The sequence below is a fragment of the Chelonoidis abingdonii genome, chromosome 2 (assembly GCF_003597395.2).
Source record: "Chelonoidis abingdonii isolate Lonesome George chromosome 2, CheloAbing_2.0, whole genome shotgun sequence".
In the NCBI taxonomy this organism is placed as follows: Eukaryota; Metazoa; Chordata; order Testudines; family Testudinidae; genus Chelonoidis; species Chelonoidis abingdonii.
Genome location: NC_133770.1, coordinates 220229394 through 220247727, shown reverse-complemented (window position 1 = coordinate 220247727; position 18334 = coordinate 220229394). Strand labels below are relative to the sequence as shown.

The window sequence follows — 18334 nt, the reverse complement described above, 5'->3', positions numbered from 1 at the left end:
CCCCATCAATAAACCAAACCCAGACTGTTGTATTTGCCAGATCTGTCTTATTCCTACTTCTTCACCAAACCTTGGAGCGCCATTGATAATTATGGTGACACCCAGGGTGCTGGGTTTCTTTGGTTTATGTTCCTCAGCCTTAGAAGCAGAATTTTAAAATTATGGATTATCTTTTGGCTGTCTGATAGATTGAAGACTTTGAAACAAAGGTTACAATCACAAGAAAGGAATAATTGAAAAAAACATTAACACATGTCTAGATTTTTTATCGTACATATAACTTTGATCTCTTGTGAAATGTATTATTTGCACTTGGACGTGATGCACGAGAGCTCTTGTGTGATCACTGTAAAACTCATAAAGCCTGGGCCATTACGTATTAATGCTCTCTTCCTCATGGTGGGGCTTAGAGGTAAGTGACCTGAGTGCTGAAAACTAGGGAGCAGGAGTGAAGTTAAATATCTCCCAATTACTTATTTATGGAGATACCAGTGTCTTGTGGCATATGCAGATTAACCAAAGGCCTACTGTCTTACATGTGACCATGGAGACCGCTGTTGTAACTTATCTATACAAACACACTTGTCTGTCCTATAACCTTTCCTTTCTTTACCCATCCACACTCCTGACTCCAATGGTTTGTGGTTTTGTTCACGTTATCATAAACTGTCCATATCTTAGTTCTTCTTCAAGTGATGGTCCCGATTGTATATCTTACATTATGAGCTCTCTGGCTCAGGGAATGTCTGTACTGGTTTGTACAACACCTAATCCCTGTTTGGTTGCTACTGCAATAGAAAGAATAGTAATAATAATGTTTTTTGAAGAAGTGTAACCGTATGTTCAATTAACTTCAAAATCGGCTAATGCTGGGAACTTGACCATAAGAACAGAAGACTCATTACTTATATTTTTGAAGTTTCAAAACTATGAATGTGTTTCATTAGTTGAAATCTGCGGAAATGGATAAGAACAAGAATCTGTTTTTTTCAGCCTGCAGTGGATGTGATAGAATTGAGATATTCTTGTTACATTTTTGCTCCCTGTATCACATAATAGAATTTTGTCTTTCTTCTTTTCTCCTTATTTCAGGGACTTAAAGCAGCTGACAATGACCCTACAGCCCCACCATATGACTCCCTCCTAGTCTTTGACTATGAAGGTAGTGGCTCCACTGCTGGATCTTTGAGCTCTCTTAACTCCTCAAGTAGTGGTGGTGAGCAAGACTATGACTACCTAAATGACTGGGGTCCACGTTTCAAGAAACTTGCTGATATGTATGGTGGAGGTGATGACTGAACTTCAAAGTGAACTTTGTTTTTGGACAAGTACAAACATTTCAACTGATATTCCCAAAAAGCATACAGAAGCTAGGCTTTAACTTTGTAGTCTACTAGCACAAGTGCTTGCTGAAGGCTTTGGCATAGGCTGCAAACCAATTTGGGCTCAGTGGGAATATCAGTAATCCAATGCTGTTTGGAAAAAAATATTGAGCTCAGTTACACTTGAATTTTACAGTACAGAAGCACTGGGATTTTATGTGCCTTTTTGTACCTTTTACAGATCGGAATTAGTTTTATGTTTAAGGCTTTAATGGTACTGATTTCTGAAATGATGCATTAAAGAGACAAAATATGTTGGGGTGGGGAGGAGTAAATTAAATCACAGTATGCTTCAACATGCTTTTGTTACATTGCATTGCTTTTATTAAAATAAGGAAATTTTAAAAACAAATAAAAAAAAAACCCCTCATGGAGCCATTTTATTATCTGGGGGAGATGACCATGAGATTGAAAAATGTACATTACTTCTAGTTTTAGATGTTAGGGTTTTTTTCACTAAAATTCTAAAACTTATGCAGCTGGTTGCAAATAAAGGGAGTTTTCATATCACCAGTTTGTAGCAGAATTGATTTTTTTTCCTTATGGTAGAATGTTAGGCACATTTTGGTCCTAATCCATGTACACTTTTTTTTAAATTTCTGGTACTGTTTTTTTTTCCACTTCACTGTAAAAATGGTATGTGTACATAATGTTTTATTGGCATAGTCTATTGGGAAGTGCAGAAACTTCAGAACATGTGTATGTATTATTTGGACTATGGATTCAGGTTTTTGCATGTTTATATCTTTCGTTATGGATAAAGTATTTACGAAACAGGTTGCAAACAAGTGACATTGATTCAATTGTTGAACTGTAGTTAGAGTACTCAATTTTATTTTTTATTTTTTATTTTAATTTTTTTGGTTTGGGGTGGGAGAAAAGTTCTTAGCACAAACGTTTTTCATAATTTGTACCAAAAAGAAGACGGGGTGGCCTGATACTGGTGGTACTAGTAAATACACAGTATGTTGGAAAAAGGAGCTTTTGAACTGGAGAGACTTCTGACAACAGCGTTGCCTCTGTATTGTGTACCAGAATATAAATGATACACCTCTGACCCCAACGTTCTGAATAAAATGCTAATTTTGGATCTAGTGGCTGGTTTGCACTTCTTTTGCACTTGAGCATCTCTGGTTGTAGCAAAAAAAAAAATACAAGATACTAAAGCTTCATTGAATAATAGTGAAAAAGTGTGTGCAGTTTTTCATCATTCAGTACATGTGATCTTTGAATAATTTATATGTAGGCTAGGAGAAGGTCTGAATTTTGTTATAAGTTTGAAAGCAAAGTGCCGAAATGAAATAGGAATAGGCTGTAGTGTTACTATTAAGGCAAAACCTTGAGAACTCTCATTTGTAATGAACGGATGGCTCCTTAGTTTTACCATATGTTTTCCAAAGAATCAAATTGGCATGCTCTTTGAATACTTTCTGGTTTAATAATGGGATGATTATGATACTGGTTATATAATAATAGGTTGGAAAGGCTTTGCAGTTCCTGGCAAATCACCCAATGCCTAAGCCTGCTTATGTTGAAGTCCACGTCCATACTCCCCATACGAGTGAGATCAAGCCCTTCAAATTGTTCCTTAAAATCATACGGTTTTTTCAGTAGAATAATGATATTTGTAAAAAGTACTATTTGTAGGTAGTAATTACTAGGTAAACTTTGAACCTAATGACTGATTTACAAATCAAATGAATGTAGTAGGCACAGAAATTAATTTACTCGCTGCCCATTTTTAATCCATACTTTTTCAGACATTAAGGGCCAAATTCTGAAAAGCACCTTAGCAGAAACGTCACATTTTCTCTGTGTGCTGAGAGAGTCAAGCAGTGGAGGTCTTCATTTCCCTTAGATAGCGTGGCAGCTGTCTCTGGTCTGGTACAGGTCAATGGGACATAGCCTAGGGTCCCCACACATCTGCATAGAGAGGCTAAGGATTCTGTTCTTCAGCCCCATTGCCTTCTATACACATTTCCTGTGTTCCCAGGCTCTTTTCAGGATCTGGATACAAATTCTAAAGGTGTAGCCGGCAATCTAAGTAACGGAGCTTTATTTTTAGCCTGTCCTATGTCACTGGCGTTACCAAACAGACTATGTACTTTCTTAAATGGGCTCCTCATGAACCTGTTCATTTTATGGCCCAATCTTGCTCACATTGAAATCAATGGAAACTTTGGCATAGATGTGCATGGGATCAGAATGGATCCTTTTAGTGTCTCCACATCCCATGCTCTTTTATTTAGATGTTTTGTGTATTTGTAATTAATCATAACTAACTCTGACTGTCTAATTTTTAAATAAGGTGTGAAAGTTAGCAATGAGCTTTTTCCTTTATTAAGAATGTGTGTATATTTATTATTTAGAGATGAGGAAAGATGTATAAACAGTTGAAAATGAGCAAATGAAGACATGATTGTGTGTGCATAAGTGAGCAAAGTTGTCATGTTTTAGGAAGCTAGATTTATACATGCAAATGATACAAGTAGACAAAAGGCCCCTATTAACATACAGCAGTCTTCATTGCTTCCCCAGCAGCTATAATTGATGCAGAAATGTATTTAATTATAATAGCCAATTTTTTTGCTGCTTTTCCAAGTAGCTACGAAATGGAAAGGTCAGTCAAAGATGTTCATCCTGTCTACATTAAATACAAGGGGTGAGGGGCGGGAAGTGTGAAGAATGCCCAACCTGCTACACAACAGCTATTCTGTACCACATTTTTCTTTTGGAATATGATGGCCATCTCTTTCTGAATGCAGAGCTCTTAGGAACAGCAATAGGAGTTACGTACATCCATTGAGAAGAGAGATATCCATTTATCTTGATCAGGGTAGTCACACAATTCAATCTAGAGTTACTTTGGAATCTAGCAGTAATGGATATAAAACTCATTGTTTTGTCTACTGGACAAAAGAAAGGTACTGGCACTTATGGCCATTGAAGATTTCATAACATATTTTACAAGACAAAGTGTATTGCTTATATTTCCCCTGAATTTCAAGTTTATTCTTCCCTCCCTAAAAGCAGGGTGGTAGATTATGTTCCCATATTTCATCCAGGGATCTCCATGATATGTGACTTCTCTGCAGAAGGGTAGTTGGTCAGCCATCTCTCTAGTGCCGTCCCTTCCTCCAGGCCCTTTAGAGGTGCTCAATGGGGTTGGGATCTGGGAACATGAGAATAGGCAGCCTCATTTTTGGTGGTGGGTTTGAAGAACATGTATTTCCCCCTATACACACACAGTCCATATCCTTTGAAAATTTCTGGCAAAAAGTAAAATGTCATCTTCCCCATGTTAGCCTCTCCACAATGGCTAGTCTCCTAAATGGGGAGTTGTAGCGTGGATCCATTAGAGACACATTACCAGGGTGTGATCAGTGGGGACACAGAGCCAACATGGATATACAGTGCCTACGTATGGATGGATCTGGTTTCCTTTCGATCATCAGAGGTCCTTAGAGCTTGGAGATGAACTCAGCTGCTCATTCCACAAAGGAGAAAATTACATGCCTATCACATACCAACAGAATGACATGGCAGAATCTACATGAAGGGATCCCTTAGCCGCCTCCTGCAGGTTTCACCAGACAGATGCTGATCTAGCTAATGGCAGTGCAATACCTGTAAAGTGCTTTGGGATCCTTCTGAATCATAAGTACTCTATAAATCTGTACTGGCAAGATGGTAACCGCTAAACACTTACAACCTGAACTATTTCTCACCTACTCCCAGTTCCTTTGTCTGGCATTACCTTTATAAAATGTTTATAACTACATTTTAAGCCAAAAGAAATGTTTAACTTAGTGCTTGAATTGCACTAGTTTGAGGCAATGTTTCTCTATTAATTGTAAATGAAAACATTTTAGATAGCAGCTTATTTTCTCTTATTTCACCTGTTTCAGTTCAAGGGCAGCACGGTTGCTTTGGTGTTGAGAGCCATTTGAAATCAACTATTGCTCTGGAGGTTGGCTGGTTTATTTTCTTTTATCGTGTTTATTTTTCTGTTTCTGGGGACCCAGAATCCCTCACCCAGTCAAAAGAATATCTATGTTTGCACTCTCTTATTCACACCTCAATGGTCCTATGCAGCAGTCTTCTGAGAATTGGATGCAGATTCCTTTCAGACTGCTCTACTTTATTCAGGAGATCTAGGTGAAGCGCTCACATGCCTTATCTTAGGAACAAAAGTGGGTAATGGGTCCTATTTTGGGTGGGCAGATGGAATCTTACCTTATAACTGTCAGGCTGGCCTCGATTGGCTGGGAATGGAAAATGAAGGCACTTAATTGACTGTTCTTTAGCCCAGTAGTGAACTCACCCATTGTATCTAAGCCACTTAAAATGAATTTGTCCAATATGATTTAGCGTCTCTATGAAATGCCAGATTCAGTGATGGTATTTCCTGCATCTGCTCATTTTGTAATTCTATCAAAGGTGATCAGCTTTGGTATGATTTCTTCTTTCCAAATTTGTATTGTTTACTCTGCGTGGTTCTGGTGGTCTACATAGTAAAGGATCTGGGGTTGTGCCAATATTTATCTATTTATACAGTTTTTAGTATCTCAGAACTATCAAGTCATGCATATTGTAGCCTATGGCTTACACAGCTATCTATTCATAGCACTACCCTTGGCCTTGCTTACCCATTCCCTCCACGCCCTTGTTTGTTACATCCATTTATCATGTCGTCTTAGATTACAAACTCATGCCTTCCTGTGGGGCCTAGAACAATGAGGCTCTTATCTTAACTGAGTTTGTTACAATGTAAACAGTTATAACAGGATGGAATTCACCCTTATGCACACAAACACCACACACCCTGAGCCCACCCTACTTTCCCTTACCACCCTGAGGTTGGGGTGGTAAGGGAAAGCAGAATATACCTTTCCAGCCTATGCACATGGAATCAGCAATGTCCATCATTGCTTGTCTAGTATATAAACTAGAATAAGGGGCATTACCCTTTGCACACCTGTGAATCATAGAATATCAGGGTTGGAAGGGACCTCAGGAGATCATCTAGTCCAATCCCTGCTCAAAGCAGGGCAAATCTCCAGACAGTTTTTTTGCGTGTGCGTGTTTGTTTTTGTCACCCCGATTCCCTAAATGCCCCTCCTTGGGACTGAGCTCACAACCCTGGGTTTAGTAGGCCCATGCTCAAATCACTGAGCTGTTCCTCCCCCCCATTCTGGTTTAGTCAACTTGATCTGAATAAGTATCAATCCAGCAGCCCTCTCCCCCGGCCAGCCTCTTCCATAGTGGTCTATTTCAGGCTGACATGGGGCCACCTTCCACGTGATAAGGGGTTCAAAGACTCCTCTGCAAAGACTCCTCTCCTCCTCTGGTGTATTAGCCATGTGCTTTAAGTACCTGCTGAATCAAAGTCCAAATGCTGTATTTGTTTCTATATTATGCTGAAGACTGAAGGCAGATGGTAATTGCCAGGATAACAGTCTTCCTTTTTCTGAAGTTTAGCACTACAAATTACTTTTCTTCCTATATACTGGTACCTCTGTAGATCTCTGTGCCTAGTAAGAATACTGTAGAGCAATTACCAGTAATTCAGTAAAGCAACTGCTTGACTCCCTTCAATGCTGGAGCCTTATTCAGATGCTATTTTATTTTGATTTTTGTCACACAAAGATATATACCGATGTCACAAAACTAACATTAATACAAGCCCTTAAACTCACCCAGTAACTTCCTATAGAGCCCCCTGGTAGGAATAATCTGGATGAGACACTAGATGTGCACTGCCCACATACTCTGGAATGCCCCTTCTGTAGCTCCATCTGTGGAAGACATGAATAAAGTGAACTCCTGGGGTTTGGGGAGAACCCAGAGTGGTGTACAACTGCTGCACCTCTTTAATCCCTCCTTTCCTAAGTATGCAGAGGCCACCTCCTTCTTACCACCAGGATGCATCACATTCAGATTTGCTGACGCTTTTACATATTCCATACTTCCTAATATTCCCATAGTGGCTTTTTAATCAACAGCTACATGGACAAAGTCAATAATTTTCTTGTTGCCTGTATCCTTGATTTTTTCCTTGTTAAATGTTGATTTTTTAAAAGCATTTTAGGATAATTGATTTTTTTCTCTTCTCCCTTAGTAACACATGATATTTCTCTCTAGTCATTTTTATTTTTCTCTGCTTTCATATTTGTAAAACTCTTTTGGTTTTCATTAACTTATTCTCCTTTTTTACTTTCCTTATCTTTTCCTGGCAAGCCTGACTTTGTATTTTTATTTTCTTCCTTCTCTTTGATTACAAGTTCTTTTATTTTTATTCTCAGGTCCTTTGTAAATAAACTAAGTTGTCCTTGTCTTTTAACTTTTTTAATGTGATGTATCAAATTATGTTTCTTCTAGGATTTAGTGTGATTTCTTTCAGTTTAGTATTTTTTTCCTATTCCACCATCTTCACTGGGTTATTTTTAAGTTTTTTAAATGCAGTATTCTTGTAATGCTATGATTTTTATTAACACAGGTTTTAGTAAACCTCATGGTGGGATAAGTTTATATAATTTAATGAAATTACCATAAGTTTTTCACTCCCTAATGTCTAACAGAGCCTAAATATTGATACTGAAAGAAACATTTTGCTCTGGGTATGAATAATGAATAGGAGCATTGTGCAAATTTTTTTATATCCCCCTCTCTGAAGATAAAATTCCTTGAAGGTGGTGTGTGTGTGTATATATATATATATAGATAGACAGATCTATAGGCACACCCTTTCTGTGTTCCATGTTACAGAAGTTTGATTATTGCATTACATTTGTTATCTTCAATACAGCAGGATGAGCTTATAAAAATCCAGCTGTCTCTGAGCTCCAGAAATCAAAAGTAATGGCCAGATAATCAAAATTATGTTCAATTATAAAGCATTCATTACTAATAGTATTATATAAAGGAGGTATGAGACCAAGCAAAGTTTTTCTGCTAGGTTGATTATCTAGAGAGAATTACTCTAAAAACATATAGTCATTACTGGTATACATTGGATATAGCAGTAATGGGCGATTTACCCAACGGGTTATTTTAAGGGTGAATTCTGAAGCAGCCAGACAAAAAGAAGCCTTTTAACGCTGCTATATGACGTAAAACCCAGAGTTTCAACTTTTTTCATTACATGATTAGGTGCTCATTTCTGTCTTTATGACTGGAAGAATACTGCAAGATCTTGGAGCTCTATCTGGCTGAGTATGTCACTTGAGCCACCAGTTGGACCCCAATCCAGCAGGGCACTCGAGCACATGGGCATCAGCTGAAAGTTATGCACATGCTCAAGTGAATTGGGGACTTGGAGGCTAGAACATGAGCTGCAGTTCAGGTTTCGCCCTCCTGTCATGTTACCATGCAGATACCCAAAGGATCTTGCTGATGTCCTCCAGCAAAAAGGAGGGTAGTAAAGACCTAACTTTTCCAATGTAAACACCAACAGGAGCAAACAAGACCGTGTGTGGTTACATAATAAAGATGTTGTGAAAGGAACCAAGAAAGCTGAAGGATAATGGTGTTTACAACTGATGCAAAGAGTATGTAAACATGTGTGTCTCTGTCTTTACTTACTCGCTCTTCAGCCTGTGTTGCCCTACCAGCTATTTCAGTGATTTTGGCTCTGGGTTCAAATGGAGCTTTGTGGCCTGGTCCACAAAGGAACTTGGATGCTTTAGACACCTGTGGTGGAATGATGACTCACCAGTGCAGCACCTCCTGCTGGTCATTAAGGGAATTAGCTCTTCCGACCCAGAGCACCCTCTGCCGGCTGGTGTCTCACCTGCCGCTGGCCCCCGTGTCCTTGACGGACCCTGGTGCCCTTCTTGATCAGAGTTCTGCCCTCCCCCCCAGCAGTAACCCCTAATCTGGGGTTATGAAACAGGCATCATGGCGCCACTTGTCAGGATTCCCAAAGAGTTGCAGACCACAGTGGAGGATCTCCCCTTCAAGGGTGTGAAGCTCTTCACTGAGAAGACCAACACCTGCCTCCACACCTTGAAGGATTCCAAATCCAATCTCAAGTCGCTGGGAATCTACACAGAGAGGCAAAAGAGACATTTAGCCCTCAATCCTAACACAGCCTTTATGCATCTCAGTTCCCATCACAATGCCATTATGATCCACAAAGTAAAAATGGAAAATTCCTGAAACGTAAGCCATCCAGTCCACAGTCTTCAATCCAGCCCCCTGCCTCTAAGCATCACTTTTGACAGAGAGGTCAAGGCACTAGAAGACCACTGTCTATCACTATGCACCCATTTGGCCACCATTTGGCAGCATTTGGCAGTGCCTGGGAATGCATAATGTTGGACAGATGGGTCCGTTCCAGGTACTCCATCCACTTCACATCTCTACCCCCTCCACAACACCCTTCTCCATGCCTCTTCAGGGATAGATGGACTCTTGCAGTTAGGAGATACAGAACCAGTTCCTCAACATCTTCAAGGCAAGGGTTCTACTCTCATTACTTCCTAATACCCAAAAGGAAGGGAGGTTGGAGACCCACACTGGACCTCAGACCTCTCAACAAGTTTGTCAAAGCTCAGAAGTTCAAGATAGTCACCTTATCAATGATCATTCCATCACTGGAATAGGGAGACTGGTTTTCAACCCTCGACTTACAGGACACCTTTCATATTTCAATACTACCGACTCACAGACAATTTATCAGTTTCTCTCTGTAACATGACCATTACCAATACAGAGTCCTCCCCCTCAGATTCTCCAAAGTTATCTCATTCGTAGCCACTCATCTACGTTTGCAAGGAATAATGATTTACTCTTATCTGAATTATTGTCTCGTCAGAGCCTGATCACTCCAGGAGGCTCGTCGAGTCATTGCCACCATGAGCGGGGATGGGACAGCACTTTCTGGGTGATGCTTTCCTTCTCCCCGGAGACGAGGATCTTCTTTACGCCTTTCCTGCATTTCTTCTACTGCTGAAGGTCCTGTTAAAAATAAGAAGAGGTGGAGCTCACATCTCCTGATTGCTCCTACTTGGCCAAGACAGACCCAGTACCCTTACCTGACACAGCTCATGATGTGCGCTCCGATCTCCCTTCCAACCATTCCTCACCTCATCTCACAGGACAAAGAGCATATCCTGCATCCCAACTTGGGGATTGTCTGCCTCAAAGCATTTTTCCTGCTTGGTTCTAGCTCATGCTCAAAGGAAGTACAAGACATTCTACTACACAGTAGAAAGTCCTTCACCCAACACACTTACCTGCAGAAGTGGTTCAGGTTTCAGATTTGGTGCACATCCCAACAAATCTCTCCAATTTCAGCAACTCTTCCACATATTCTGGAATATGCTTTGACCCTTAAATATCAGGGTTATCCCTAAACCCTGTTAGGGTCCATCTAGCAGCTATCGCTGCTTCTCACCAACCCATTGATGGGTATTCTGCACTATTGCAATCAACCACTAAAAGGTTCCTTAAGGATATAATAAACCTCTTGCCTCAACCCCTCCACCCCCGATTCAATCCGTACGCATTCTACAAGATCAATCTCCTCATCTGTCTTCATCTTCAAGGATGTCCCTATCTCAGAGATCTACAGAGCAGCGACATGGGTGTCAGCCCATGCCTTCTCAGAACACTATGTGATCACTGGAACTCTGCCTCCAATGCCATTTTCAGTTCCACAGTACTATCATCTGTAACTGAGCTGACAGCCATTAGAAAGGGATATTGCTCATGAGCTCCACACTATAGCGGAGCACCCATAGAGACACTACACAAAGAAGAAGTTGTTACTAAGGTTGTTAATTAATCGCAGTTAACTCATGCGATTAACACAAAAAAATAACTGCAATTAAAAAAAATGAGTCACTGTTAAACAAGAGAATGGCAATTGAAATGTATTAAATATTTTTGGATGTTTTTCTACATTTTCAAATATATTGATTTCTATTACAACACAGAATGCAAAGTGTAGAGTGCTCACTTTATATTATTTTTATTACAAATTTTTGCACTGTAAAAATGATAAATAAAAGAAATAGTATTTTTCAATTCACTTCATATATGTACTGTAATGCAATCTCTTTATCTTGAAAGTGTAACTTACAAATGTAAATTTTTTTTGTTACATTACTGCACTCAGAAACAAAACAATGTACAACTTTAGAGCCTACAAGTCCACTCAGTCCTACTTCTTGTTCAGCCAATTGCTAAAACAAACAAGTTTGTTTACATTTACGGGAGATAATACTGATTGCTTCTTATTTACAATGTCACCTGAAAGTCAGAACAGGCATTCACATGGCACTTTTGTAGCTGGTGTTGCAAGGTATTTACGTGCCAGATATGTAAACATTCATATGCCCCTTCATGCTTCAGCCACATTTCAGAGGACATGCTTCCATGCTGATGATTCTCATTAAAAAAAATGTGTTAATTAAATTTGTGACTCCTGTTCCATTTTACCCATATTCTGCCAAATATTTCATGTTATAGCAGTCTCGGAAGATGACCCAGCACATATTCATTTTAAGATATAAAGTGAGCATTATACACTTTGTATTCTGTGTTGTAATTGAAATCAATATATTTTAAAATGTAGGACACATCCACAAATATTTAAATAAATGGTATTCTATTATTGTTTAACAGTGCAATTAATCGCATGATTAATCACGACTAATTTTTTTAATCGCTTGACAACCCTAGTTGTTATTCACCTTGTAAATTAATGATGGTTCTTCGAGATATACATCTGCATGGGTGCTCCACAACCTGCCCTCCTCCCCTCTACTTCAGAGTTTCTCGTTGTGACTCTGCGGTAGAGAAGGAACTGAACGGGGTTAGCCCGCTCTCGCTGGCTAGCCTCGTGGCTCAGCACAAGGAGAGATAGAGCATGTTCAGGCCCAGTGGACACTCCTATCAAAGTTTTCTGATCAGCAGTGCAGGGATGCAGACACACCTACAGTGGGGCACCCATAGGGACACACATCTCGAAGAACCATGTCACTGCATAAGGTGAGTAACTTCTTCATCCTGGAGGAGTATACTAGCCACTGAGCTAAAGCTTATAAGGAAATGCTCCTCCCCCAGCCAATATGTGTGGAGTTAGATATTCTCAGATCACGTCTACTGGGTTGGGCCGTGCAAACTACATAGGCAGGTCAATGTGTATCTTCATCTGGCTTAAGGGTCATGCTGAAAATTAGACATGAGGAAGACAGCTGGACACCTGCCTGAGGCAGTAGTATGCATGCTTGGTGGCAGAAATGTAGGCTGCTATAGGACTCTTACAACAAAAATGTAGGCTCCTACAGGAACAGGCAGCAGCTGTGTGGGGGTTATGTTGATCGCAGTGACACTTAAATCTGGCCTTTAAATGATTAAGTCCCTTTGGGACTCTGGGCTTGTGGGACTACCTAGGTGAGGATTTTGGGGGTACTGAAACAATTGCTCTCTGCATTTGGTCTGCAAGGAAAAACCGGAGTCACTTCAGGGAATTTCCATTAATTCTTTTAGCTTCTTGAAGGCAGGACAGTAGTATTTAGTGATCAATGTCAAATGCTGCAGACAGAGTAAAATTTGGCTGATTTTCAGGGGTGCTCAGTGCCGAAAGCTCCCGCTGACAGACCAAGAATGAACATTTTTGGCCAAAGTATTTAAGGTAGATTATTAACTGCCAGTTAATTCTGAACTGAATAGTAGTCCACTAACTTACATTGTTGTGAAAAATATGGGCCAAACTCTGCCACTCTGACTCACATTGAAGTCGGTGTGGCTATTTAGGAAGTCAGGCACTATTTAATGTAAGGAAGGCTGGCAGAATCTAAGCCTTTGTGTTTAGGGCCTGATCCAAAGCCCCCTGAAGTCAGAGGAAAAGCTCCCATCAATTTCAGTGATTTGGATCAGGCCCAGAGTGCACAATTCATACCAAAGAGCATATTCATTGTTATAAAATTTCTGAATTCATGTCGTACAGTATGGGCTGATAGTTCTTTCCTCATCCCATTGAATAGACAGGAGTGTACATGTGGGCAACAATAAATAGAAATCAATATAACAATATAATCAGGACTTACCTTCTTTTGCCAAATGGCTAAGTAGAAAAAGACTTGTTAAGTTTATTACATCCTTTTACTTTCTGAGCTCCCCTCCCTCCAAACTTGCTGTAAAAACTCCACGGGCCACTTGTGCTACAACAACTGATTTTCTGCTTATAAAACCAGGGCCAGCATTAGAGGGTAGCAAGCAGGGTAATTGCCTGGTGTCCCATGCCACAGGGGGCCTTGCAAAGGTAAGTTGCTCAGGCTTCAGCTTCAGCCCCAGGTGGCAGGACTTGGAGCCCAGGGCTTCAGCCCCAGATGGTGGGGCTTTGGCTTTCTGCCCTGGGCCCCTGCAAGTCTAATGCAGCCCTGGTTGGCGGACCTCTGAAATCTGCTCTCATCTCCCCCCCGGGGGCCCCAGACCCCTGGTTGAGAACGACTGTTCAAGACAATACTATGTAAATTGAACTTTTACAGAATTCCATTTCTGGACAGTATATCTGGGCAAGAATTTGGAGTGCAACTTTGCTGATTCACTGTGTCACAGTCTGAAAGAATACTAGATGACTTTTGGTAGCTGTCACAAGAAAATCAAGTTTGTAACCATTCTTCTGGAGGAGGCAAAGTTTACTCTAAAAAAATGACATCTCAGCACTGTCTCAGTCATATATACTACTCTAAACTAACATATGATAAAATGTACAGCGCTGGCATGCAAGATGTATATTGCATATATATTATGGGATTGTGGTAGCATCTCATAACAATCATATATATATAGCTGCACAGTGATTATGACACTGCATAAATAGGATTAATAGCTACTGGAAAAATCAAGCATCATGCTTCTGGAAGAACTCCATAAACCTGTATTGTTCCCCCATTTCTTATGAGTAACTCACATTAGTGTTTACTGCATATTTACACACATTCTCTTTTATTTCCTACTATTGGAACTGGATTGAAAGAGTGCTAGCTTGTTGTTGTTTACATTATTTTATCTATACAGGTATATAATAATACTGTGTGTGGTCCTCCAACAAAAAGCATTTGCAAATCTGCATGTAGCTGAGTATATAGTTGAAAATGTTCAAGCTTTCTAATGATGCCCTGCTGCTTCAATATTTCAATTTGGTCATTGTTTTATATGCAGTGTATATGTTAAAGGGATGTTTCCTGGGTTTTGTTACATGCTTTATCAAATTTTAAAAGCATATTGTGGAAGGGGATCATCTTGGAAACAGATAGGTGGGCAAAGAACTAGTGTTTCTTCTCTGTCCATGAGGATTTGAGATCTGAAGCCCTCAATGACATGAGATTGTTAATGTCAACCCGTTCCCTGGTGGGCAACATCTCACATCGATATTATACATAATTCAACACAACTGACGGTCTTTTGAAGACAAGTTGGAGACTGATATGTTATGGAGCTAAATTGCCTCTCCCTTCTGGAAAAAGATGGTCCCTTGTGGCCAAGATTACTGTTCAGTGATGAAGCAGTTGTGACACTGAGGAAGCTTGCAATGAAACCTGACTACAACGATGGCTGATGTGATGATACATACAATAGTGCAGTTACGCAGTCAGGAACAGCTCCCATAGAAATTGCTGCTGTTGCATAACACTCAGCAAAATCTCTCTTTCTTGCCACAAAATGTAATAAAAGAAACTAGAGTGCTTTAATACCAGAAGTACTGTGTACATTACTGGCTGGCATACAACCCATGCTAGCTCTAATAAACAGAAAAGAAAATTAGATTGTCCAGATTTTGCATTTTTCCTTGCCTATATGCTCACTTACTTTTGTTATTGACTGATGTTCACAGACTCAATCCTATCCTACCTCTTGCAGAACTGGGAGTGCAGATTCAGGCCTGTAATTGCTCAGTGACACAGGCAGGAGAGCAGTAATAAAAGAATCATAGAAATGTAGGGCTGGAAGGGCCTGTGACAGGGAGTAGGGAGTTAACAGGTGAGCTTGCTGATCAGGCTGACACCCATTAGTTCCCCTCCCCCCAAAGCTGACTGGGCAATTAAAGGTAATTAGCTAATCAGGCTTGGTGAAACTGAGCAAATTTAGCACATCAGCTCAACACTGTTAAAGAGGCACAAGAAAGCAGTTTCAAGTAGGAGAGGTACAGGGCTGACTCATCGTGTTATCACAGAGGTCTCAGACAAGGAAGACCTCTGCTCCCCTCAGGCTCTGAGGGGAGGGCTGAAAGCACAGGGGATATTGTAAGTAGCACTCTTAGGCCACGTCTATACGACGCGCCATATCGGCGCGTTACAATCGATTGCTCGGGGATCGATATATCGCGTCTCATCTACACATGATATATCGATCCCTGAGCGCGCTTACATCGATTCCGGAACTCCACCAAAACCAACGGAGTTCCGGAATCGACATGGCGAGCCGCGCACATCGATCCCGCGCGGTGAAGACGGGTGAGTAGATCGATTTTAGATAATCGATTTCAGCTACGCTATTCTCGTAGCTGAAATTGCGTATCTAAAATCGATTTTCGCGCGTCGTGTAGACCTGGCCTTACTTTGCCCCCTGAAGGTGTGAGTGGAGGGAACTCAAATAAATGGCATCTGGGTACACAGCCAATGGTGTATGAGTCAGTTTCTGTGGTGCAAAAATCCAGGAGCAAAGCTGCCTTGCTACAATGACCTACACTTTCCTTCATCTTTCTCTGCTGCTAAAGAATCTATTCTAATGCCTTTTATGTCCCTTGCTAGATATGACTCATTTTGTGCCTTAGCTTTCTGATTCTCTCTCTACATGCTTGTGCTATTCTTTTGTACTTCTCCTTAACAATTTGTTGATGTTTCCACTTTCTGTGTGATTCTTTTCTGATTTTCAGGTCTTTAAAAAGCTCCTGATTGAGTCATATTGGCCTCCTAATATTCTTCCTATATTTCCTTTATATCAGGAGAGTTTGCAGTTGTGCCTTTAGCATTGTCTCCCTGAGAAACTGCTAGCTGTCCTGAACTCCTTTGTTTTGTAGAATTTCTTCCCAAGGAATGTTTCCTACCAGTTCTCTGAATTTGTTAAAGCCTGATTTTTTTTTTTAATGGTTTGCAATTTCATTTGGAAGCTTGGGACATAGAACTGCAATAGTGGATCAGAGCAGTGGTCCATCTAATATCTCCGTCACTGGCCAATACCAGATACTTCAGAGGAAGGTGTAAGGAAACCTTACAGCAGGTAGTGTGGAATAATGTGTCCACAGGGAATTTTAGTTCCTAACCCCCTTTATTGTGAGGTTGGCTTATGGCCTGGAGCCTAATCAGTTCCAAAACCCTTGGTGGTTGATTTTTACTATTGTAACATCAGCTTTCCTTGTTATCCATATAAATGTCTAATCCTTCTTTCAATCTTTGCAAGGTCAGACAAAGACAAAGAGGAAAGACCTGTCCTTTACCTGCATGTCCCCCAAATTCCTTCTGTACTGGACGTTTAAGTACTTAACAAAAATGTCCCTCTTATTTGGGGGGAAATTAATAATTGAAAACCAATATTTGACAGTCAGATTTTTCCTTTTCTCTTTATTAGAGTTAGTGAGCAATACATGCCAGCCAATAATGCAGACAATACATCTGCTATATGCAAAATTCAGTATGAGTAAGGAACTCTATTTTTTGCAACCTAATCAGATAATCAGAGGTTTTGTCACAGTCTCATACTGTTTAATATAAAGTACATTGACTGATGATATGACAGCTTATCTCTGGCAAATTTAATAGGCTGACTGTATGCATGCTGTAGGTTTGGTTTAATTGGGTGTCCTGAGATTTACTACAAGGAAGGAAATATTCTCTGTACACCAGCAAAAAGCTACATTTATTCACTGTCCTCAATATTGTAACTAAAGACTAATTTTCCAGTGGGCTCTCTCTTTTCCCCAGCGATGGAGTCTACCAGAAAGAGGTATAAATTGATCCTACATTTAGAAATGAAACAATTTCTGCAGTGTGTTATGCAAACACACAAGCAGTCCAAATGGCATTCCATGCAAACACGCAGGTAAGAAAGAAAACTGCATTTTGAAATAACATGAATTTTATTGAAATGGCAATGAGTTCCCTGCCCTTTTATTTAGCCTTTATGATAGCAAATCAAGCTGATTTGGCTTGCCAGTCAATCCTAAAAATGCAGAGAAAAAAATCACTGAATGTAATTTCAAGTCAAATGACACTTGGATAGAATACAATGCAATTTATTTTTATATGGCATGCTTCATACAGAGTATATCACAAAATAGTTTACAGGGAGAGTCAATCATCATGAGTTAAAGGAAAAGGAAGGTTTTAAGAGAGAGAATAATTGAGCATCTGAGAGAAAGTGTGTGAGGAAGAAAATGGGAAACAAGTTCCAGGTAAACCCTTGTATCTTTTGTTCCTTTTGGTAACAAAATACTTGGCTCACTTGTGTCAGAAAATCATGTCTCATTGTTGATGGCACTACCTCCAAATGGTTCATTTGGCCAAAGGCATATCAGGGATGCTATCCAACCTCAGATATGTTCCAGAACAGTTCTACAGTGTAGCCACATTAAATTCTTGCCCTAAATAATAAACATTACTGTCTGGGTGTAGAATCACATAATGAATGCAGGTTCGACCTGTTTTGGAAATGGGAGTGATTCAATTTGGTTTACAGTTAATTGGGACATGACTATTATATATATGTGTTCACCTGGGGTAAACCTGTGCAACTCCATTGACATTAATGAAGCCAGGTGGATTTACACTAGCTGAAGATTTGGTTCATTGCATTTGTGCGTGTGTGCATGTATAGATAGATAAACAGTTCTTTGTGCATGATTTTCTTATTGTTAAACAGTATCTGAACCTTGTATGAAAAATAAAAATATTCAAGGATGGTCTGTCTTTTGTGTTTTTGATGCCTCAGCACTCTTCCCT

At 40.0% G+C, this 18334-nt stretch overlaps 1 protein-coding gene across 1 annotated transcript in view; it reads left to right on the top strand.

The window, feature by feature from the left end:
- CDH2 (cadherin 2) overlaps positions 1 to 2454 on the top strand; it is a 191551-nt gene extending 189097 nt beyond the window's left edge. Inside the window, exon 16 of the mRNA XM_032799049.2 lies at positions 1093 to 2454. Coding sequence (XP_032654940.1) covers positions 1093 to 1299 — 207 coding nt within the window. The 3' untranslated portion in view covers positions 1300 to 2454. The remainder of the gene's footprint in view (positions 1 to 1092) is intronic.
- Positions 2455 to 18334: the final 15880 nt, after the last annotated feature.